This window comes from Hyaena hyaena, unplaced genomic scaffold, assembly GCF_003009895.1.
Source record: "Hyaena hyaena isolate Hyena2069 unplaced genomic scaffold, ASM300989v1 scaffold_535, whole genome shotgun sequence".
Classification (NCBI taxonomy): Eukaryota; Metazoa; Chordata; class Mammalia; order Carnivora; family Hyaenidae; genus Hyaena; species Hyaena hyaena.
In genome coordinates this window covers 1154940-1179756 of record NW_024081167.1, presented here as the reverse complement: position 1 = coordinate 1179756, position 24817 = coordinate 1154940, and the positions used below count along the sequence as shown (strand labels likewise).

General features: G+C 36.5%; 1 protein-coding gene across 4 annotated transcripts in view; it reads left to right on the top strand.

The window, feature by feature from the left end:
* TET2 (tet methylcytosine dioxygenase 2) overlaps positions 1–24817 on the top strand; it is a 131209-nt gene that overhangs the window by 71086 nt on the left and 35306 nt on the right. For 2 of the 4 annotated variants that reach the window (XM_039255630.1, XM_039255631.1), the window contains exons 3-6: positions 12930–16384; positions 18018–18108; positions 19498–19591; positions 20219–20427. In XM_039255630.1, coding sequence (XP_039111561.1) covers positions 12976–16384; positions 18018–18108; positions 19498–19591; positions 20219–20427 — 3803 coding nt within the window. In that variant the 5' untranslated portion in view covers positions 12930–12975. Of the gene's footprint in view, positions 1–12929; positions 16385–18017; positions 18109–19497; positions 20428–24817 lie in introns of those variants that run through there. The other 2 variants (XM_039255632.1, XM_039255633.1) reach the window with 2 other exon arrangements.

Below are 24817 nucleotides of genomic sequence, written 5' to 3'. Positions count from 1 at the left end.
AAAGGCTGTGTTTACAAAATTTAAAAATAAGTACTCATTTTTCTTGTAAAAATATGTATATATCATAAACATAATTTTTGGTATTAATTAAATGGCTTCTACTCAGAATTATCAAGAAAAATTTTTACTATTAATTACAGAATTATGAGTTACCATTTCAAAATTCTTATTTCAGTTTGAGATTTTATAACCACTTTTGAATATTTTTTACCATGACAGAAGAGATTTTGAGCTAAAACAAGAACGATTTCTAAAAAAGAGTTTGAATAATTAGAATGGTAATATAATTGGAAGAAATAGGATGAGGAAAATAGTTCAGTTTTTATATGTTTAAACTGAGGTTAAAGCAAGACTTGCATATGTACATGTCCATGGCTCTTGAAGATGGACTTGGAACTGTTAATAGCTCTTATGAGTGGTGATATGAATTTATATTCTCCTACGCCACAGGTTCTTATCAGCACCTCCAGATTTGTGTACATATTAAAACTACATAAAATTATCATATACATGTGAATTAGGGTTTTCCAGTATGTGCTATTCCGTGGGATATTGGTTTTGCAAGATACTCAATAATGGCACATATCACAGTGACTTTTTAGACATCCCATCATCATATTAAAGGCTTTCAGGACTTTCATCAAAGAAAGTTTTAAATTGTTTTAAATTCCCTTTTCCCTACTTATTCTCTCTCAGCCTAGCCCTTCCTTTTTATAAACATGTATTAAATCATGAGATGTGACTCTGTTCCAATAGTATGGGTGTGTATAGTATTCCAGTACATTCTAATGTCAGAACACCTACACATATGAACTTCTCTATAATCAATTAGCCGTACCTTATAAAGAGACTTGCCAGAGATGTCAGGACGATCTCACTTTGGGGTGGACACCATTGCCTAAGATCTGTGCTTTAATTTGAAGATCCACCAATCCAGTTTTATCTTCTCTTCAAAGTTGATTAGATTGAAAGAAAGTGACATGTTTTAGTCTGACTCCCCTGAGTCTGATTTGAATCATTGGTAAGGAGTAAAACACCTTTGAGAAGGAGTAGATTTCATAAATGCAATACAGTGCATAATTGCCAAAATGCCTATGTGCAGGGATCCCTAATGTAGAGTTTTTCAATGAAATGTTAGGTATGTTATTTTCATGTTGATATTTTTAGAGTCCCCTGGCGATATCACAGTTTAGTTGACTCTAAATTTATTCTTTATTATGTTTGTTATTTCTCTCCCCACTAGAAATATTAGGTTCAATAAAGCAAGGGTGTTTGTCTCTTTTGTTCAGTGGCGTACTGCTGTTGGCTACAATAATGCCGTAGCACATAGGATACATTCAATAAGTATTTGTTGAATAAAAGAATGAATACGTTAACAGGTTATTTTTGTGACTCTACCCACTGTCATTATGTAAAAACATTGAGTGATTACGAACCATGTCAGAATTTACATAAAGTTCTTCCATGCTACTAGAAATCATTTTATTGGATTTACATAACCATTTTATTAGAAAAACCATACCTCAAAAATACAAAAATGAAAGCATTTTTCCCTATAATTGCCCATCAAATAGTACATATACTATGATAGTCTCCCCCCAGCCTAGTCTCCCTATGTTGTCTTCTTAACTAGATTCCATGATTTTTATGTCTTTTAGTTATCAGAACAATTTTATTCCAATTACTGAAATTGAATCCTATTCATTGTAAAATTCCCAGGTCCAGCCTAATTCGGTTCTCTTCTTCCCCAGCACGTGTTTGACCTCTGCCTCCAACACTTGCAGTTGAGGGAAGGAGAGTCTAACTCAGAATATCTCCCCCTGCCACCTATTTTAAGCACCAGCCTCTAGAAGATTGAGCAGTGCTAAGAAGGATGGAAAACAAAGCTTAGAGTTTCAGGGCTCCTTATTCACCTGAATGAGGCTACAGGACTTTGGATTTTGCTCCTTTAGTAGCTGACGTTGCCTGGACATTGGAAGCCCTCTGTGCAGCAGGCATTCACATACTGCCTCTCTCTTGACTTTCATGAGTTCTTCAGAGGAGCCTGCAGGGGTCCTTACTGCACAGCTCCCTCCTTTTCATCTTTTCTGTCACTTCACCTATTTCTGCTTTGTCTACAGAATCTACTCTACAACCTCTTTCTGCTGGGTCTCCTTCCCCACTGGCCAGATTCTACGTAGGGTATCAGTAAGATCAAGCCCGAACAACTACAGTTCCTGTAGTATATATGTCTTTAATTAAAAATATCAAGCATTGGATAGTGTGTAGCCTACTAAGTGTACCCTAGAGGGTATCCCAGTAAGAACAACCAACTCACCATTAGCAGTTCCAATGATAGGAGTGGGATGAAACTGAAAAATCTGAACTCAACTTTATATAATTTATGAGGAACAAATAATGCTTATGACAAAGGACATTTTGACTTATGTTTGATGATCTTTTCTCTCAGCACATATTAATTTGGTGAGAGTTAGAGACCAGGAGGAATAATCCCAAATTTGAGAAACAATCCCAGAATTAACAGATATGTGGATAAATGAGAACTGACAAATTTTACCAATGAGTAAAATGAGCATGATCTTTTTAAACATATATTTCTAGTCTGTCAGTTGTCTCCACATCTTAAATGCAGACTTCTGTCTTAAGCCTCTTCTCCAGTCTTCAGTAACATTCCTCCCGAGTCTCCTTCCTCAAATAATCTATATGTTATTGAATTTTGTCTATACTGTTATTTAGGATAAGGAACAAATTTTAGAACTTCAGACATTGGAATCAAATAGTCTCTACTGAGGATTATGGAAAACTTGACAAGATCTCTCCTGTGAGCATGCAGCACACCGCAGGCGCAGTGTACATGCTTGTCATGGGTATGCAGCTGCTTGTTAATGTACTCCCGGAAATGCAGAAACTTTCTCTGAGATTTTGAGATGCTTGTGTGTTCACTGATCCTTTTTCAAGAGATGTGAAGTGTATCTTCACAGATTGCTTAATATTAAGATTGAAAATTCTTATAAGATGAGAAATATAAAAGTCAGTTTTGCCATGAAAATACCAATTCACCTCATATTTTCCATATTTAGTGCATGTATAAAGCATTATATTCCAGGCTTCGCATGTGGTTTGGGTACATTAACTTTGCTGTTAAAAACATATATTTTGGACTCATTGACTATTTACCTTTAATTTTTTTTGTTTTAATATTAAGTTAGCTTTAAGCTAATAAGGAATAGTTTTTAATTTCATGAGTAATACCCTATAAAAAAAACTTTGCTTACTACCAGAGTGATACTTACCAACCAAACTAATAGTTATTAATCGAGAAAGAAAGTCAAACTAAATGGAATTTGATAAATGCAGGAGATAGGGATTGAAACCAACATTTTGATTTGGATTTTAGAGCCCTATCCATAGAGATATTTTAATAAATAATACTGAGGCCCATTGTCCTGCTCATATCTTAAAATAAATGTATGATTGACACAAATTATGTACCATTTTGGCAGGAGGACTCCAAAACAGATCTGAAGATTAGTACCATCTATGCAAGTAGAGTCAAATATATCATTGTTATTCAGTGTTTTCTATGTCAAGAATTAAATAATTTCTTAATGCCCAAATTACCTATAAGGGCAAAGCCTGTCAGTGGACATATTGAAAACATAGAGTCATCTCCTGAGGTTGATGCTGAAACACATGGACTTAGGAGATATTGTCCCTACAAATAACCTCTCTTAAGATTTTTTCTCCAGTAATTTGCTTATATTAATAAATAGGACTCATCTGATGATAACAGAGTATTTTATATACTTTTAATATTAGTATATAAAGTCAGTTGTTATAGAAAAAACTTTACTGCCTTTTAGTATGGCAGCTATGCAAATCTATAAATTGATTCTTTTGTCTCCTTGAAAAAAGCTGACATGAGATTTAAATGACGTGTGTTTTTTTCCCTTAGAACAGTAAAAGACACACCACCAACAAAATCAATAAACCAAAAAATAAAAGCAAAAACAAAAAGCCCTCTTCACAAATTTTGAGCATCATCTACAGCTTTATGTGGTGAGAGATACAGCTACCATTCTTGAATGATTCAAAAAGAGTCAAATGGTGTTGAGCTAAATTACAACCCTAAATGCATATTGGTGAAATGAGATGCTGATCCATTTGCACACTAATGTGCTATTTTTAAGTCATGCATCATAGCATCTTCAAAGAGGCCTGTCATAATTATGATGGATTAGACTGCAGAGTCAGTCCTAGATGCAGTAATTGTTTCACAGATGCTGCCGATGTGACTTGAATTCATAATAAATTATTGTCAGAGAGGCGGGAGAAGGAATAAAATCAAATACCAAAGGAAAACTGCTGTAGCTAAATCTGTTTTGGTCTTAGGAAAACAAAATGTTAGCTGCTAATCAAAAGACCAGTATTTTCAGCTGAGTTTAATATACATTATAAATTTGTACTTTGACATAGAAGTTGAAGGTTGACATACTTGGCATTTTTACTTAAATTCTCAATCTCTGTCTCAGTATGTTATTTTCTCTCTCTCTCTTTCTCTTTCTCTCTCTCTCATAGCTTTTGACAAATTAGGGTGACCATAACATATTTTTGCATGTTCCTATATATATTGTAGTACCTGGTTATACTTTGATGTTTAGAATTTACAAAAAAATTGGTGATATTTATGGCTGATAAAACTATTCTTTTACATTTCTTAGAAAGTTATGTTTTATGGGAAACATTGCATTATTAGAATAAAGGGATAAACATAAAAAATATAACTAATAGGATCTAAATTATGATATTTTAAGTCGTGATTTGACATCTGTCATTTAAGTAAATAATATCTAAATCTGCCTCTTTAGGCTTTCAAAAAATGCCAAAGCTAATTTTAGAATTTGAGTGTTACATTTTGTCCATTTTTTTCATATTTATATATTTTTTTGAGAGAGACAAAGCGTGAATGAGGGGAGGGGAAGAAAGAGAGGGAGACACAGACTATGAATCAGGCTCCAGGCTCTGAGCTATCAGCACAGAGCCCACAAATCGTGAGATCATGACCTGAGCTGAAGTCAGTTGCTTAACTGACTGAGCCATCCAAATGCCCCTTATTTGGTCCATTTTTAATGTTTAAGTCACATTGCCTTTTTTGGTATACCTATGAAGAAACATCATGCTGTCCCACATAATCAAAAACCCTGTGTGTGTGTGTGCATGTGTGCGTGTGTACAATTTAAAAAATGAACTATTTATTGCATTTTGATTAGCAAAGATAACTATTAAAGCAGATAAGCATATGCCGTGTCTTTTCCTAGGTTAAGGGTTCAGTAGTCAGAACAGTTTCCATAAGCCATTTGTTGAATATTACTCGATTTTTACAACAATGTACTCTACCAAGTTTTTATTACATAGTCTCTGTATTTGATGACTACTGATATATTCTACTTAAGACATTAGTTCTTCTGCTTCAGTAATATTGATAGACACGTTTGATTCGCATTTATTGTTATCCTTTAAAAGCTAACTTTGACTTAGTGGGATGTGTATTTCTTTCTTACTAAGGCAAGAGAGAATGAAGTTAAATTTCACGAGAAAGATTTGGGTTGATAGTATGCAGACACTGACAGCTAGTGAGTTTCCCTTCTCCTATAGCCTATGGCTCTTGAACAGTCATACTACTTTACCATAACCACAGTCCAGGGCAGTACAGGACCTACACATCTTTGTGTTAGCTCTACTCCATAGCACTTGCACTGAGTGGGGGATTCAACTGATGCTTGACTGTATCTACAAATGAACTAATGAGTGTTGAGCTTTAATTCTCTCAGTGATATTACCAGGGAGAGCTATAAATTGTCCTCAAATATTTTAAGGAAAAAATTATCAGCAACCCAGCGTTGATTGCAGAAGTAATCCAGAAAGTTGGCAAAGAAGGGATCAGAATAACTGTAGCAATATCAAATTCCATGTACTAAATGTTTACAAATTCTTTTTTTATCCTTTTCCAATTAAAAGAAGTGATACTTTGAAATACATGCAGAATGTCCTTAATTGTGCCAATAATTACAGGCCTACCAGCATGTAAGCAGAATCCTTTACTTTTTCATCCTAATCCTAAAAAGACTGAAGTGTAGGCAAAGTGAGTTTATTAATAAAATAAAACTTACTCCCTGAATTATGCATTTTTCTTGACATTATGGAACTACCAGGGTAGCCCCTGTGGGAGGGATTATTTTGATGCCTAACCTTGAGCAGATTGCTCAGTTTCTACATCTGTAAAATGAGAAAATGGAACTAGATCCTTTCTTATACTCTGGAATGTTTTATACCGTATTAGAACCATCATCATCACATATTATTACTCATTTTGGATATGTCATTATAAAATTTCTTAGCCTTCCAAAAGTTTAAAAGGCAATTCAGTAATTCTATGAGCAAGAGTTTGTGTTGTCCAGTACTATTCTGGATATAAGACTATCAATATGACATGTATTTGATCTCGGGGAACTTTCATTCCATTTGAGAAAAAAAAAGATGGTAATAATATTTGCTTATATTCTGGTAGCTCTAGCAGTTGTGTGTTAGAAGCAGCTCATAACAGTTTGTGAGAGCAGATTGTAAAGTTTTCAAGAATTTTGTGAGCTGAAGGTTGATAGCTTGATATCAACCATGACCCGTAAAGTATCTCTTAAAGAATATGTTAAAGGCTCACTGTTCACTTAAAAATTGTAACTTATTATTATAACATCATGTACTGACACCATGAAAAACATTCTTGGGTAAGCTTAACTAGTCCTCCATACTGGATTTACCAGAAGCTCTTCTGCCAGTACACTTGCACATAAACTTCATTACAAATTTACAGAAAAAAATGCCTTAATGTTGAATGGACAGTATCCTCTTAGGTGAGTCACTGTTCCTTTGTAAAATTGAGATTCCTAAAATAAAAATTCTCTCTTCTGATTTTTATAGATACAATATTATTTGGTGTAAATTATCATATACCAAACCTCCGAGAGCTAATATTACTTTAAAAACCATTTGAATGTTTATTTGCACAAGGGAATAGTATCCTGTTTTGTACTATATATTATAGTAATTACACGTTCTTTTTTTTTTTTTTAATGTTTTTATTTATTTCTAGGAGAGAGAGAGAGACAGCGTGAGCAGGGGAGGGTCAGAGAGAGAGGGAGTCACAGACTGAAACAGCCTCCAGGCTCTGAGCTGGCAGTCAGCACAGAGCCCGACTCGGGGCCGAATCCACGAACCGCGAGATCATGACCTAAGCGAAAGTCGGACGCTTAACCGACTAAGCCACCCAGGCGCCCCTTACACGTTCTTAATGTAAGACAAAATAAAAGATATTTTTTTCTCAATCACCAAAAACCCAGCTATGAGAATTTAAAATATTTCTGATATCACTTGTAAGAACATATATGAGTGAATAAAAACTATTTGTATTTCTAGGCTCTGAGAAACAAAAGGATGTCACACAAAAATCTCTATGGCGAAAATTTACATTTATTCCAAAAACAGTGTAACTTCAGAAAAAGTTTTCTTTTTTTCCCTTAAACTTGTAAATACAGCCTATTAACTCTCTTTTCAATGATTACTATGTAGATATCTACAAAAAAATCATCTTACAATATCGTTTTCTTTTATGTATAGATTATTGACTTTAGTAAGCTTGGGAAAACTTTATGTAAGTGAGTGATACCATAAAGATGATAGCATCAATGTCTTTTAAATATATTTCTGCAACGAGCAAAATGAACAGGTTTCATGTCTTTTTTTTTTTTTTTTTTTTTTTAGGTAAATAATGCTTAAATAAATAAACAAATAAGCTTGCCAGTGTTGGTATAAAATCACCGGCGCCAGTATAAAATTAAAAGTGTGCTGGGCAAGTGGATTACTGCATTATGTAATATTATAGGATATGTACACACGAAATGTGATTTTGGACATAACGAATTGGAACAAAATATTTTTTCTTCCTCTACAATGACACTTTATTGATTTAAGTCTTCAAAATTAGATTCATAAGCCAGTTGCAAATAATCCTCAAAAAATTATCCTCATGCTAAAATGTAAAGTTATTATATAATTTCCCTACTCTCCTTATAAAAGTTAACCATTTTACTTTTTACATCCAGTGGTTGTACTCAGTAAAGAGATTGCTGTTACAGACAGAATAGTTCTGCTAATAGTTTAAATTAGTATTTAAAGATAGTTATCGTGTTTAAAGCTCCATAGTGAAATAAATTTCACTTTAAGTCACCTTCATTTCTTCTTAGGAGCTATTATGCTTATAAAAGATTTGCAAACTCCATCTATTGTAATTCTGCCTTTGACACTGCAAAGAATACCCAAATTATGTGGAATAGATCATAATAAAGAATAATATGTTAAATATTTACAGTATTTTATATCTAGAAAATTAAGAAGAACAATATATATGTGGAGCCTGCAAATTTTATATAATACATAACATAAACGTCGGTGTATATGTATGTAAATACATTTTGATTGGTATGAGTGTAAATTGATTTTACAGTTGCTAAAAGAAAGCATTTTTGTTAAAGTATTTGTAAAGCTAATTGACCTAGTCTCTAGATGATTTATCTAGGCTTATTTCTTTGTTCCTTAATTTCTGAAAAGTGGTAGTGGCCCTGATTTTCCAGAAACTCCTTATATCAAACACTACACAGAAAAATAAAAAACAGTATTAGTTTAGCTCAGAGCTGTCCAATAGAAGTATAACATAAGCCATCTATGAAATTTAAAATTTTCCAGTACTCACACTAATACAAATAGGGGCACTTGGCATGGCTCAGTCAGTTAAGCGTCTGACTTCAGCTCAGGTCATGAACTTGCAGTCCATGAGTTTGAGCCCCACATTGGGCTCTGTGCTGACAGCTCAGAGCCTGAAACCTGCTTTGGATTATGTGTCTTCCTCTCTCTCTGCTCCTCCCCCACTTACACTCTGTCTCTCAAAAATGAATAAACTTTAATTTTTTTTAAAGTTAAAATTTAGGAACAAATAAAATTATTTTAGTGATACATTTTATATAAAATAGCTACAATCTTATTATTTCAATGTGTAATAAATATTTTTTTTTAATATTTTTTATCTAGGGGAGAGAGAGAGAGAGACAGCGTGAGCAGGGGAGGGTCAGAGAGAGAGGGAGACACAGACTCTGAAATAGGCTCCAGGCTCTGAGCTGGCAGTCAGCACAGAGCCCGACGCGGGGCTCAAACCCACGAACCGCGAGATCATGACCTAAGCGAAAGTCGGACGCTTAACCGACTAAGCCACCCAGGCGCCCCAGGAATTATGACTTTTTAATTTAAATTTTATTTGCTAATTACTCTACATGCCTAAAAGTTACAAAAATAGTAATAAAAAGCAGTTTCCTCCCCAATGCTATTCTCTAGACTATCTGTTCTGTTTCCCAGATGCAAAATATTATTACAAGTTTGTTGTATATTCTCTCAGAACTGGTTTTATATTTATTTTTATAAATGTACAGGTTGTGATATTGTTATAACACAGTTCTGCAGCTTGCTGTATTTCATTCAATTACGTAGAAATACTTGCACCTGAAAACCGAGGTTGTTGCCAATCATTTGCTGTTGCAAAAGATTGTACATACATGATTTAACACATAAGAGCATATTCGCTAGATAACTTCTTAAAACTTAAGTCTTTTTGGAAACTGTAGATTATTGCTAAGTTCCTAGTAATGGCACTTATACTAGTTTTTATTACCAAGAACCACGCAAGGGAATGTCTGTTTCCTGACATGCTTGACAACATTGTATATTATCAAACTTTTGACCTTTGCTGATTTGAGGAAAAAAATCGTATTTTGTTAATGTTTTAATTTACATTTCTAATTATGAGTGTTCCTAGACATCTCTTGTTCATTTAAGAGCTATTTGCATCTCATTTTCTGTGAACTGTCCATGTCCTTTGCTTATTTTTATATTCAATGATTGGTCGTTTCCTTGTCAATTTGTCAAAGTTCTGTAAGTTAAGAAAGGTTATATGTGATTTTTAACTTTACTTATGTGTTCATTTTTGAATGCATACATTTTACAAACTTTCTCATTTTTAATGACTTCTAGGTTTTGTGTCATAAAGAACTTATGGTAGTCATTAGATAATTTTTTTAAGTTTTCTCAGCCTGTTTTAAATCTTTTAGGGTTTAATTTTACATATTCAAACATTAAACCCATCTAAAATTCATTTTGTTATAAGACGTAAGAGGTAGATCCAATGTGACCATTTGTTCAGAAAACTATCCAGTTGTTCCAATATCATATTTATTTGAAGTGCCGTAAGTACCTCATGCCACATTTCTGTGTGAGTTAGGATCTATTTCTGAACATTCTATTCCATTGGTCATATTAACATTCTTTTATTTACTGATTTTCAAGTACAAGCTGTTTTAAGTACGGTAGCCTTTGTTGCTTTCTAACACATTTTAATTTTGTTACTGCCCTGCCCAGGTCCCATTATAATTCTTTTTCAGGTTATTCCTGGCTACCCAATTTCTTTATTTTTCCACATGTACTTTAGAGTCTAGTTCTTTAAGGGGCGCCTGGGTGGCTTAGTCGGTTAAGCGTCTGACTTTCGCTTGGGTCATGATCTCGCGGTTCGTGGGTTCGAGCCCCGCGTCGGGCTCTGTGCTGACTGCCAGCTCAGAGCCTGGAGCCTGTTTCAGTCTGTGACTCCCTCTCTCTGACCCTCCCCTGTTCACGCTGTCTCTCTCTCTCTCCTAGAAATAAATAAAACATAAAAAAAAAAAAAAGAGTCTAGTTCTTTAATTCCTCACAACATTGTTCTAGTATTTTTATTGAGAAGGCATTAAATTAATGGGTGCATTTGACAACTATCCAAGAACATCTTATACCTTTCTACTTGTTTTGCTTTTCTGTATCTGTCAATATTGTCTTAAAGTTTTATTTAAATAGGACTTCCACATTTCTTTTTAAATTTATTCCCAGTATTTTAAGAATACTTTTCCTGTTACAGTATTTTATTCCACAAATGCTTTCATATAATAAGGATATTGATTTTTGTATTCAACTACTTTACTGAATTCTCATAAACTGCAACAGTTTTTCAGTTGATTCTCTTGGTTGACCAGTATGCAATCTTATTATCTGTAAACAACATTAGTGGTACTTTCCAATGTTTATATCTTATTTCTTCCTCTGTTTCATTTGTCTTGGTTAGTAAGCACTGGCTATTTTAATAAAGCTTTTTTATAGCCCAAAGGGAAAATAGCCTTGATATTTTTCCTACTTACATCCTTAAAATAAATGTGATGAGAAAAACTATGGGAAAATAAAGCATGACTGTATTATGAATGGGGGAGAATTCACTTTGTAGGATGGATTATTCATGGTTTTTAGTGCTCATTTCTTCCTGCACACCAATTATTCGGACTTTGAAATCTCCATGAATATTTGCCTTGGAAATATTTGAATTAATGAGTGAATGGAGAAATGAGCAAATTTCTATCAATTTTGTGAAACTGATTGAATGTTCACTCTATACTAAGCACAAAAATGAACAGAGTATTCTTGTTCTTTTTAACATTTATTTATTTTGGGGAGAGCACAGGGGGGAGGAGTAGAGAGAGGGGGACAGAGGATACAGAGTAGGCTCAGCACTGACAGGCCAACAGCAGAGAGCCCAATGTGGGGCTTGAACTCACGTACCATGAGATCATGACCTGAGCCAAAGTTGGATGCTCAACTGACTGAGCCACCCACATGCTCCAAAATTGAACAAAGTATTCTTAAGTATACTGTCCGATGTGCAAACAAAATAAAGTTGAGTATGATATGTTCAGCAGTAGACCATACATAAGATAGAGAAACAGCATAGAAATGGGAGTGATATTAATTCTTTTGGATAATCAAAGAAGGGATCCTAGGGGAAGTAATATCTGAGACCTTTTTAGAGGGATACACAGGGCACTAAGAAAACATTCTAGGCCAACAAACAACAACAGCATGAAGATCTGAAACAGCTACCATGTTTGGGTATTTAAAAGCTGTTGTTATAGTTGGAGTATAAGCTGTGAGAGGAAGTAGGAGAGAAAAATAGAAATCTGCCAATGAAAACCCATTTATATTAGGCAGGAATTCTCAGTAGAAGTGGGCAGCCACCCCCTGTGGAGGAAGACAGAGAATCACCTAGAAATGACATTTTATAAACTATACTTTTTATACCATTCCATTTCCGGGAGGTAAACACTAAAGGGAGCATACCTTGTCTTTGAGGTATGTGAGTGAAAGAGTTTGAGAACTACTGATGCAGGCAATATGGAGCCATAAAGTGTGTTAAAGGAGGATATGACATCAGATTTGCATTGAGAATATTCCCTTTGGTAACATTTTGAAGGAATCTTGAAGTACTGGGGGAAAGACCAGCTGAGCTAGGAAAGAAACCCTTTAAAAAGCCACTGCAACAGATAATGAAGCGAGATAATATAGGTCTGGCTACCAAGCAGCAGTGAAGATTATTTAGGGAGTATATAAGAAATGGAATTGATTGGAGATGTAAAGTACTAGAGAAGAAAGAAAGGAAGTAGTCTTTCTTGTTCTAGCATTTTTACAAAAAGGATGATTTGGGAAGAAAGTTGATACTACTTACTAATACAGCATAAACTTACCACATTAGCTGGTGATTTTAATTATCTTTGTTCTCTGTGACCATAAATATTTTAGAGTTGCTGGGAAGACAAGAATAGTCAGATCCTGAGTAAGCTATTGGTTGTCACTCTAGGAGAATCATAGTTTGCTAGGTCTAGGAATTTCAATACTATTAATGCTATGATTTTTCTCTAAGATTTATTATTAGTGACAGATATGTATTAATGCACTTCAATTTCTGTTTCCATGCTTTTTAGAATTCATTCAGAGGGCAGCCTTGTGGATGGCCCCGAAGCAAGCCTGATGGAACAGGATAGAACCAACCATGTTGAGGGCAACAGACTAAGTCCATTCCTGACACCATCTCCTTCTCCCCTCAGCCAGACAGAACCTCTGGCTCTAAAGCTCCAGAATGGAAGCCCATTAACTGAGAGACCGTATCCAGAAGTAAATGGAGACATCAAGTGGCAGTCTTTCAAAAGTTATTATGGAATACCCCATATGAAGAGAAGCCAGAATAGCCGTGTGAGTCCGGACTTTATACAAGAAGGTAGAGGGTATTCCAGGTGCTTGCAAAATGGAGGAATAAAACGCACAGTTAGTGAACCTTCTCTCTCTGGGCTTCATCAGAACAAGAAATTGAGACAAGACCTAAAGGCTAATGGAGAAAGAAAGAACTTCGGGGAAAGCCAAGAAGGAAATCCAAGCAAAGGCAGCAGTCAACTGAATGTCTCCGATTTGAGTGATAAGAGAGAATCTGTGAGCTCTGTAACCCAAGAGAATCCAGTTAAAGATCTCATCAGTTTTTCAACACATAACTGCAGTAGGTCTGAAAAACCAGAGCTTCAGATTCTAAATGAGCAGGAGGAGAAAAATGCTAACTACCATGACAAGAACATTGTATTACTTCTTACAAACAAGGCAGTGCTAATGCCTAATGGTGCTACAGTTTCTGCCTCTTCCATGGAAAACACACATGGTGAACTCCTGGAAAAAACACTGTCTCAATATTATCCAGATTGTGTTTCCGTTGCGGTGCAGAAAACCACATCTCACATACATGCCATTAACAGTCAGGCTACTAATGAGTTGTCCTGTGAGAGCACTCACCCATCGCATACCTCAGGGCAGATCAATCTCCCACAGACCTCAAACTCTGAGCTGCCTCCAGAGCCAGTTGCAGTGGTGACTGAGGCCTGTGTTGCTGACAAAGCCAGTAAGACAACTGCAATGGTAGGGACCTGTCCCTTTCAGAAACCAGAAACACAGAAATCAGTTTTTGAGATATGTCCGTCTCGTGTGGAGAACAGTAATATCCAAGGAACCGCAAAGCTAGTGTCTGGTGAAGAATTCTGTTCAGGTTCCAGCAGCGATTTGCAGGCTCTGGGTGGCAGCTCTGAACGATATTTAAAGCAAAATGAAACGAATGGTGCTTACTTCAAGCAGAGCTCAGTGTTCACTAAGGATTCCTTTTCTGCCTCTACCACACCATCACCATCACAGTTGCTTCTTTCTCCCCCTCCTCCTCTTTCACAGGTTTCTCAGCTTCCTTCAGATGGAAAAAGCACTCTGAATGATGGAGTTTTCGAAGAACACCATCACTACCCCAACCAAAGTAACACAACTCTTTTAAGGGAAGTGAAAATTGAGGGTCAGCCCGAGGCACTGTCATCCCCGAGTCCTAATCCATCTACACATGTAGCCAACCACTCTCTGATGCTTCCAGAAAGGCCTCAGAATAATTGTGTCAACAGGAATGACATGCGGACTCCAGGGACGATGACTGTTCCACCATGTTCTGAGAAAGCGAGACAAATATCAGAACACCTCAAGCATAACCCACCAATTCTTGGTAGCAGTGGGGAGCCACAGGACCACTGCCAGCAGTTGATGGGACACAAAGAGCAAGATACTCCGAAGGGTCGAGACAAGGAACAAACACGAGGTCCTGTGCCCCCAGCACAGCCCTATCTGAAACCAGGGTGGATTGAGTTGAAACCCCCACACTTTCATCAAGCAGAATCCCATCCAAAATGTCATGAGGCCTCACTGCGGTCAGTTCTTCAGTATCAGTCCAACCCCTCCACTCAAATGACCTCCAAACAATACACTGGAAATTCCAACCTGCCTGGGGGACTCCCAGGGCAGGCATACATCCAGAAAATAATGCAGCCAGAGCAGAGGCCACAAAGGTACCAAGGTGAGATGAATCAGGGGCAGTTTCAAGGTACAGTGGACCAGCAGCTCCAGTTCCAAAAACCCTCACTCCAGGTGCACTTCCCTAAGACAGACCCTTTATCCGAAGCTCACGTACAGTCACTGTGCACCCCTGGGTTTTATTTTCAGCAAAGACCAGTTTCCCAAACTGAGAAGCTCATGCCCCTAACATTAAAACAGCACTTGAATCAGCAGGCTTCGGAGACTGAGCCATTCTCAAACTCACACCTTTTACAACACAAGCCTCATAAGCAGGCAGCACAACTGCAACCATCCCAGAATTCACTTATCTCTCAAAACCAGCAGCAGCAGAAAAAATTACAAATGAAGAATAAAGAACAAATGCCCCAGACTTTTTCTCACCCCCAAGGCAACAATGATCAGCAAAGAGAAAGATCATTCTTTAGCCAGATTAAAATGGAAGAGTGTTTCCATGGCGAAAATCAGTATTTGAAACCGAATGAGTTCCAGACTCACAATACTCACATGGGATTGGAGCAAGGACAGAATATGAATAGTAGAAACTCCCCCTATGGTCAGACCTTGAAATCAAATGCAAGCAAACTGCAGGTTTCTTGTCCGAACAACACACACTTAGCTCCAGAAAATAAGGAACAGACTATAAATTCTGAACTCTTTGCAGGAAATAAGACTCAAAATTTGCATGACATGCAATATTTTCCAAACAATGTGACTCCAAAGCAAGATGTTCTTCACAGGTGCTTTCAAGAACAAGAGCAGAAGCCTCAGCAAGCTTCAGTTCTACAGGGATATAGAAGTAGAAACCAAGACATGTCAAGTCATCAAGCGGCACAACCCCTTCAGCAAAGGTACCCAATGCAAAACCAAGCAAATGCTTTCCCGGCGTCTGAGCAGGGAGGATGTCACGTTCAGACCCCTCCTCAGAAGGACATTCAAAAGCATGCTGCTCTAAGGTGGCACCTCTTGCAAAAGCAAGAACAGCAACAAACACAACAGTCCCAAACTGAGTCTTGCCATAATCAGCTGCACAGGCCAATTAAGGTTGAACCTGGATCCAAGCCCCATACCTGTATGCGCCCCATGTCAGCACAACCAGAAAACAAAATGTGGAAAAAGGTAACTAAACAAGAGATTCCACCCCCGAGTTGTGATAATGTGCAGCAAAGGAGCATCCTTGAGACCATGGAGCAGCATCTGAAGAAGTTTCAGGTCAAATCATTATTTGACCATAAGGCTCTAACTCTCAAATCACAGAAGCAAGTAAAAGTTGAAATGTCAGGGCCAGTCACAGTTTTAACTAGACAAACCACTGCTGCAGAACTTGATAGCCACACCCAAGCTTTAGAGCAACAAGCAACTCCTTCTGCAGAAAAGACACCAACCAAAAGAACAGCTGGTTCTGTTCTCAATAATTTTTTAGAGTCACCTTCCAAATTACTAGATACTCCTATAAAAAATTTATTGGATACACCTGTCAAGACTCAATATGATTTTCCATCATGCAGATGTGTAGGTAAGTGCTAGAAATGTACTGAGACACATGGTGTTTATCCAGAATTAGCAAATTCATCTTGAGATATGGGGTTTTCTTTCTTTTTTAAAAAATCTTTGAGTCTGGCAGCAATTTGTAAAGACTCATAAAAACAATCTGAAGCTCACATTTCTTGTCTTTAAATTACAGATGCTTCTGCTGTGCAAGAGAGAACTTCACTTACATTGTTTTTCCAAAAAATTAAAACAGTGTGCATGCTTATTTTTCCTCTAATCAAACCCTTTAAAATATAAAGGTATCAGTTTTAGATTAATTGATCTGTTTACCTCTTTGTATATCATCCCCTGGAGAGACACCTAGACAGTAAAAACATCTATTAAAATGAGAAAATAACCACTAATATGTAAACTCATAGAGGAGCATTTTAATATGTATTAATTTGAAGTTGAATGTATTAGTGGTTTCATAACATTAATTTCTACGTAAGTGGGAAGTTATTATCTTCAGTCTTGGTGAGTTGGGGGAAAGTGTAATGCTGATGTTCTGAATACTCATGAAGTCGTCCTTTCTGCCTTAACGCCCTTGAAAGATTGTATGAACTATATTCATTTTGATTCTGTTTTCTCTTTAAAGTTTTATCTTTTGATAGACAATATGTTTTTTCTTTTCTCTTTTAAAACAAACACCTTTTTGTTAAAATTCAGGATATGTAATAGGTCTGTTGGAATAGGGAAACCATTTTTATGTATGTATATGTGAAGACTTTATTATAGTTCCTCAGCTTGGATACAGAAGGCATTTGAAAAAACAAATGTTAAAATAATGTGGCCAAGGGTCCGCCCGCCTTTTCTTATTCCTCTTACAACGGGACACCCCACATTTTATAGAAGAATGGAGGGAGAATCCATACTGCCCCTTTGTGTCGTTAATATTAGGTTGCCTCAGGGGTGCAGTCATAGATAACACTAGGTAAGTTCTAATCATCTGCAGTTTCTTTTCCTGCCACCCTAACCTCTCCTTCCACTTTCTATCTTTGGTAGTATACAAGAACCTCTTCCTTTTACCTGACCCTCTCTCCAGTATTTTCTCTCATCATAAATTGTTCTCAAGTACATACAAATATGGGTCTGGATTCAATATTCTTACTTTCAAAACGCAGCTATTAAATGTTGAGGGGAAGCAAGAGGAGAAAAAGGTACCTTGACAATAAAAACTGAGCAATATCCTGGGGTGAGAGAAGACAGGAAATTTTATTTTTAATCTTTAACATCCAAGTAGCAGGCAGGCTCCTAGTTAGCTATAAAATTTTGTTTCAATTCAAAAAACTGGATTGTAGTTGGTATTACATATAATCTAATTCCCTCACTGTTTTGTTTAGTTCCACTTATTTTGTTTAAAATAAATAATTTCTTATTCCGTATCTGAAATGTAATTTAATATATTTTTATCCAACAGCCAGCATGTACATATACTTAATTATTTGGCACATTTTCTAATAGATTAGTCCATCAATTTATTCATTTTAAAGAAAAAAAAATGTTTAAAGTCACATTTAGGGCCCGTAATGTGCAGTTGGGGGATAAGCTTTGTGGATGTAGCCTTTATATTTAGTATAATTGAGGTCTAAAATAATAATCTTCTATTATCTCAACAGAGCAAATTATTGAAAAAGATGAAGGTCCTTTTTATACCCATCTAGGAGCAGGTCCTAATGTGGCAGCTATTAGAGAAATCATGGAAGAAAGGTAATTAACGCAAAGGCACAGGGCAGATTAACGTTTATCCTTTTGTATATGTCAGAATTTTTTCAGCTTTCACATACAAAGCAGTAAACAATTGTAAATGGAGTAATTATTAGTAGGCTTAGCTATTCCAGGGTTGCCAGCACTACACACTGTGCTATTCACCAGAGAGTCACAATATTTCACAGGACTAATAGCCTGCGAGCTGGCACAGGCTGCCCACTTGGAGACGGAGGCCAGAAAACCCAGGCACGCACGAGAACCAGCCAGCCAGCCTGCCAGGCGCAAGGGTGCTGGCACAGTCTGCAAATCTCCCACTTGATGATAAAGGGTCACAGGAGAAACCGTGGGGAGATGTGGCATAAGAAAGGAACCATTGAGTTAAATTCACCTAGAGCTCTAAATGAGTAGTTCCCTGTAGGGAGTTGATCCCTTAGTATGAGCAGAGGGTAAGTGTGAGAAGCGGAGTAGAAATAGAGAGGATTCTATTTATAGCTGCATTTTTTTTTTTACTGTTAATCACAGGTATGCGAGTATTTACCTGAATCTCCACAGTTAGTCCTGCATGTAGAAGACTCTAATGAGTGAAATAATCAATGCAAAGAGAGACTTTCATATTGGTACCCCCAGCAGTGAGCTGTTACTATGCTAGGGTGCCTTTCTTTAAGAGGTAGGCAGTGTTATCATTAAAATATACTAGGAGACATTCTGGGCAGCAAGGACATATTTTTTTATCATTCTTGCCCAATTTACAAAGTACTCGTTTCTAAATTAGTTTGTAGAAATTCACTAAATAATCACCTAGTAGCCTGGCAGATACAGTGGATTTCCCTAAGTGCCTTTTGTTATTAGCAAGTAGTAAATAGTGCCTTGGTCATAAGGAAAAATATAATCTATTTCTAGAATTATCCTATATTTTCAAAATAGCTGGATGCTAGTGATTTGTGAGACATCTTTTTTTAAATGTTAGAGATTCCTTGAGGAACAGTTCTAACTAAAATCTATTGTGATTCCCCAAGTTTTAAAATAGGTAATTTTGTAAAGGACAAAAATCAAATAGTAATATGTCTTAGAAGACTGAACTTAACAAACTTAAAAAAGTTTTGTGCTTTGTGAAATTATGTCTAAAAATAAGCTTTCCCATTATTTTAACCCAACATATAATTTCAAAATAGTTCATTACAATTATCAATATATTTTGATACTGAAGAAGTATAAAGCTTAAAGTCTGTTATCCAGTTTGCTTGGCTTAGACCTATTTTTAAAAAATAAACCATTCATTTCTCAGGATGTGGTCATAGAATAAAATTATGCTCAAATGTTCAGTATTTTGGTTGCCTCAGCTTCATTTACTAATTTTATGTGTGTGTGTTTCTGTGGATTTCTTTTAAGGTTTGGACAGAAGGGTAAAGCTATTAGGATTGAAAGAGTCATCTATACTGGTAAAGAAGGCAAAAGTTCTCAGGGATGTCCTATTGCTAAATGGGTAAGTGTGACCTGACGAGGCCTTTGATCTTCAGTCGTGGGCATTTTGATTCATTAATCTATCCCTGAGAATTGGGTTACCCACATCCATTTATGCCGGTTGAAATTAACATTGCTTTTTTTTATTTTGTGTCATCTCCTAAAGAAAAGGCAGATAGTTCTTAAGTCAGTTACAAACTGTATTTAATTGATAGAATGTAATAGGGAAGATGAGGTCCATTCAGTTTGCTAAAAAGTATGATTCTGCCTGGAATGTGAAGAAGTCATCCTTAATCCTTCAGATACCTTCCATTAAACTTTATATTGTCATTTTTGAAAGCCTTGAACTTTGTGAAAAAAGATGTGCATGTCTTCCATGCGCTCTAGCTTTAATGGAGGGGGCATTGACCCCCACTGTACTGGGCACAGTCTACTAAACATTGAACAGTTTTGCATCCCTCCAATTCTGACCCCACTGTATAGATGACTAACAAAAGGCAAGTTGCAGGAGCTGGCAAACTTCGCCCTAATTGTGACCCAGACATGCAAAAATATGCGTACGTAAATCATTGCTCTCATCTGCCGCAAGTGACCCTTGTTTTGTTTTGGTTGGGGTGGGGGTGTTGGGATGGAATGGTGACCTGCACAGGTGGTTCGCAGAAGCTGCAGCGAGGAGAAGCTACTGTGTTTGGTGCGGGAGCGAGCTGGCCACACCTGTGAGGCAGCTGTGATCGTGATTCTCATCCTGGTGTGGGAAGGAATCCCACTGTCTCTGGCTGACAAACTCTACTCGGAGCTCACTGAAACGCTGAGGAAGTATGGCACTCTCACCAATCGTCGGTGTGCCCTGAATGAAGAGTAAGTGTTGCCTCCCTCTTTTTCCACTAAGAGCAAAACCTAATCGTTGGTTTGTGGGAAGAGAGTGGAACCTGCATTTTTATATTTACAAAATGGGGAACGAAATGCACTTCGCAGTCCTGCAGTAGGAAGTTGTTTTTGCTAACTTGGGTAATCTGAGGTGATTCCATGAATTATTTTGTACCTTCAGACAGTGTAGACATCTAGTTAGGAGCAGCTTGCTGAAAGTCTAAGTGTCCATGCCCACAGGAACTCAGTCGTGCCACAAATTTGCAAATATCTACATGTCCACTTGGTGCATGTGACAGCTCTTTGTGTGCCTGGCCACCACCTTAGTAAGTATTGACACCATTTCTGTGTTCCAGGATCTGAAACAGAAAGTAAGTTCGGTGAGAAATTTTAGGATTCCCAGGTCAAGGACCTTAATATAGCAAACATAAAACTATAAGGCTTATAGAATTTCTGTGGAAACAGACCGATTCAGACTTCAATCTAGTTTACTATTTTCACAATACTAATAAAAATTGCTTTCGTTTTTACTGCTACGAAATAATCCAAGATATTAGTGGCTATTTATGTATTATTTCCCAGGAATATAAACGTTTGGAATAGTGGAGGGATATGCAGTCAAATATATTTAGTGCATCCAAGGACTAGTAGGTTTTTGTTGGTCAACCTTATCCAGTTTAGAAGGTTGAAATCTTCGGGGCGCCTGGGTGGCTCAGTCGGTTAAGCGTCCGACTTTCGCTTAGGTCATGATCTCGCGGTTCGTGGGTTCGAGCCCTGCATCGGGCTCTGTGCTGACTGCCAGCTCAGAGCCTGGAGCCTGTTTCAGAGTCTGTGACTCCCTCTCTCTCTGACCCTCCCCTGCTCACGCTGTCTCTCTCTCTCTCCTAGAAATAAATAAAACATTTAAAAAAAAAAAAAAAAAAAGAAGGTTGAAATCTTCACTTGGAGATTTTTTCCCCCCTCTGGTATGCTATTCCTATATAACATTTTTTTAAAAAGAGTATGGGAGAATTCACAGTACTACACTGAAATTCTACAGTGTAATTTTACTGACAACTGGCTCTAAAATAACTGGTAAAAATGTTTATTTTTTTGAGAGAGAGAGAAAGCACTAGCAGGGGAGGGGCAGAGAGAAAGGGAGAGAGAGAATCCCAAGCAGGATCCACACTCAGTACGGAGCCCTACACAGGGCAGTCTTCCAACCAACCCTGAGGTCATGACCTGAGCCAACATCAAGAGTCTGATGCTTAACCAACTGAGCCACCCAGTGCCCTGGTTCTAGAATTATTTTAATTTTGCATTTCCTCCTTTAGTCTCCTTTCCTCTGCATTCACCAAACTGCAGTACAGTTTACTGAATTTATAGAAATGCTGTGCCACTCATTGCAACAGCCCATTGTGACCTCATTTGTTCCTCTGCTGACTATTACTCTGACTGATGTAGCTTTACTAACGTGGTTAGTAAGTCCTAACATGGGTTCTCTCTCTGGGTCATGGGGGGTATGCAAATCAACTATAAATATGTCTAGGAAAGTTACTGTTCACATATCAAAGGTGGGGACTTGGCTTCCTGTGATAGTTATGATCCAAAAATGTCAGGTATGTGTGTGTACTTCACCGCCATAAACCCACTTTTATAAATGATGTGCCTTCCAACACCATGGGCCTTCCAGTGAACATTCTATCAATTTCACCAAATTGGAATGCTGGCTCGTAACACATGACTCATAGACTTATGATGGATAGCTTTAGGTATAAAATACTTTTCAGTTTACCCTAATTTCTCTTGTTCCTTCTTTAAAAGATTTTATATATTTAGATGCCTTTAATCAGAAAGATTAGACTTGATGGCTTGAATTTATAAACTACTGAGGAACTTCTTATGAAAATAGCAGTTGTTTTATTTGAATTTCTTAAAGTTTCATGCAAACTCTATTTATTTTTTGTAATTGATTTAATTTTCAGTTATTATATATCTGGTATTTTTCCCTTGAAGGCTTTTTGTAATTTCTATAAATGCCATTGCCTGTCATGGAATCTGACATATAGAAAGAAATTCTGTCAAGATCTTTCCTAAATTCTGTTATTTTACATTTAAAATCCATGAACAGCAAAAGATTGGGCCAGGATCCTAGAAAAATGATAGTTTTAAGTGGTCTAAATAGGAGGTGAGTACAAAGCTATTAAAAGATGTGTTTCGGGGCGCCTGGGTGGCTTAGTCAGTTAAGCGTCCGACTTTCGCTTGGGTCATGATCTCGCCGTTCGTGGGTTCGAGCCCCGCGTCGGGCTCTGTGCTGACTGCCAGCTCAGAGCCTGGAGCCTGTTTCAGTCTGTGACTCCCTCTCTCTCTGACCCTCCCCTGCTCACGCTGTCTCTCTCTCTCCTAGAAATAAATAAAACATTAAAAAATTTAAAAAAAAAAAAAAAAGATGTGTTTCAATTATTAAAACATTTTAAAGGCCAGTCTGCATAATTTTGCTTCTCTTTGTCTGGAATTCCATCATAAGCGTGAGTAATTATTTAAATGAAATTTTAGCTTAGGGATAAGAGTATTTAGAACAATTCTCAAAAAACAAAATAAAACAATATACTTAACACATACAATTAAAACAGACAGTTTCCAATGACAATGGAGACTTCATTCAAATACAGCTTTTGAAGTTTCTAATACTCCATAAACTAAATTTTATATCTGGCAGAAGTTAAAATTATGACTTTGCCAAAAACAGAGGATAATCTCAAATTGAGGCTGCTGACTCAGTTTAATGTTCAAAGCCATATGAATCTTGTCACTGAGTTCTTACAAATCCCAATGCCTACATACACCATAACCACCTACTTTGAGTCCAGAAAAGAACTCTCAGACTGTCTTTCAGTGGGAAAGTAAAAAATGGATTTTTACATTTCCTTTGAGACTAACCAGCTGTTTCTTCTTTAAAGATTTCCCTTTGAGATTTCCATTTTATGACTAAGCCTAACCAATGTTTTTGGCAAGAAAGAGTTGTGGGAGTTTCATTATAAGAAAGTCAAAGCCAGAAATATGTTTTGCCATGCTGGGTGATGTTAAATGTTGTGGGTTTTTTTTAAGTTAACTTTATATTATAAAATTTTTCAAACATACATAAATAGAGGAGTACAGTGTAATGAATCCCTATTACATTGCTCCGATACGTATCAACATTTTATCAATACTGTTTCACATATTTCCCCTGCATTTCCTATCCCCACCACCACCCCCAACAGTGTTTTAAAGCAAAACACAGATACCATCTCACCTATGTACTCTTCAGTGTATATCTCTAACAGACACAGACTTTTTTTTTTTTTATAAAACCTAGTTACAGTGCCATTATCATTCATCTCAAAATTGACAATCATTCTTTAATATCATTTCACGTTCAGACCATGCTTAGATTCCCTCATTGGATCCTATTTCAAAAATAACAACAACAATAATAAAAGCAAAAAGATATTGAAAACAAGAAAGCCCATACCTTGTATTGGATTGAGACTTTTGAGTGGTCCCAGTTCATGCTTATTGTCTGGGATACCTATGAATGAAACTTCCTATCACTCTCAAAAGTACCCCAGTTTGAAAGATAAATGATATGTTTCATAAGCCTCTTTATTTATAAGAGTTCCTCTTCTCTTTAGTGAATTTTTTTCTTAAAGAGACTGTATCATTTGCTGTGTAAAATTCCCCACGTTCTGGATTTGGTTTATTGCACATTTGTTTCATTCAACTTATTCCTCTATACCAACTGTCTTTTGTACACTGATATTAAGAGACTTCAAAAAGTTATGTATGTGTACATGCATGTATATATTGGCAAAAATGCTTCATAAGTGATGATGAAATAATCTTAGTTCTTTTTCATATCCATCAAGAGGGTTATAATGTCTGCTTTGGTCCATTCTTAGTGATGTTAAGAGCGTTCAGTGAGTTCAGGAGTTGTCAGCTTGATTCATCCATCCTAAAATTTCCCAGAAAACTTTCACCTAATGGTACAGTGTATTCATTGAGGATCATTGGCTGTTTCCATTATTTTTGTTTGAGTTTGCAAATTCATAAGTTTTTCAGTTTGGAAAGTATAATTTATTTATTACATTTGAATTCATTTATTTTGCTAGTGTTTCTAAACTTGCATAATGTTGAATATCTGATCTAATTTTTAGTTTAAAGTTTTATGTTTTCTTTACCGTAGAAGTCCAGATGATAACTCAGAGGTTGAGAATGTTTTTAAAAATAAGTTACATAGATGAATATTTTTATTACAGGTGCTTTACTGATTTGTTCTTTGACCATGAGACAAATTCTGAGTCATGATAAAATGAAACTGCCAAATGCTAATTCTAATAATATTCTAATAATATAGAAATAA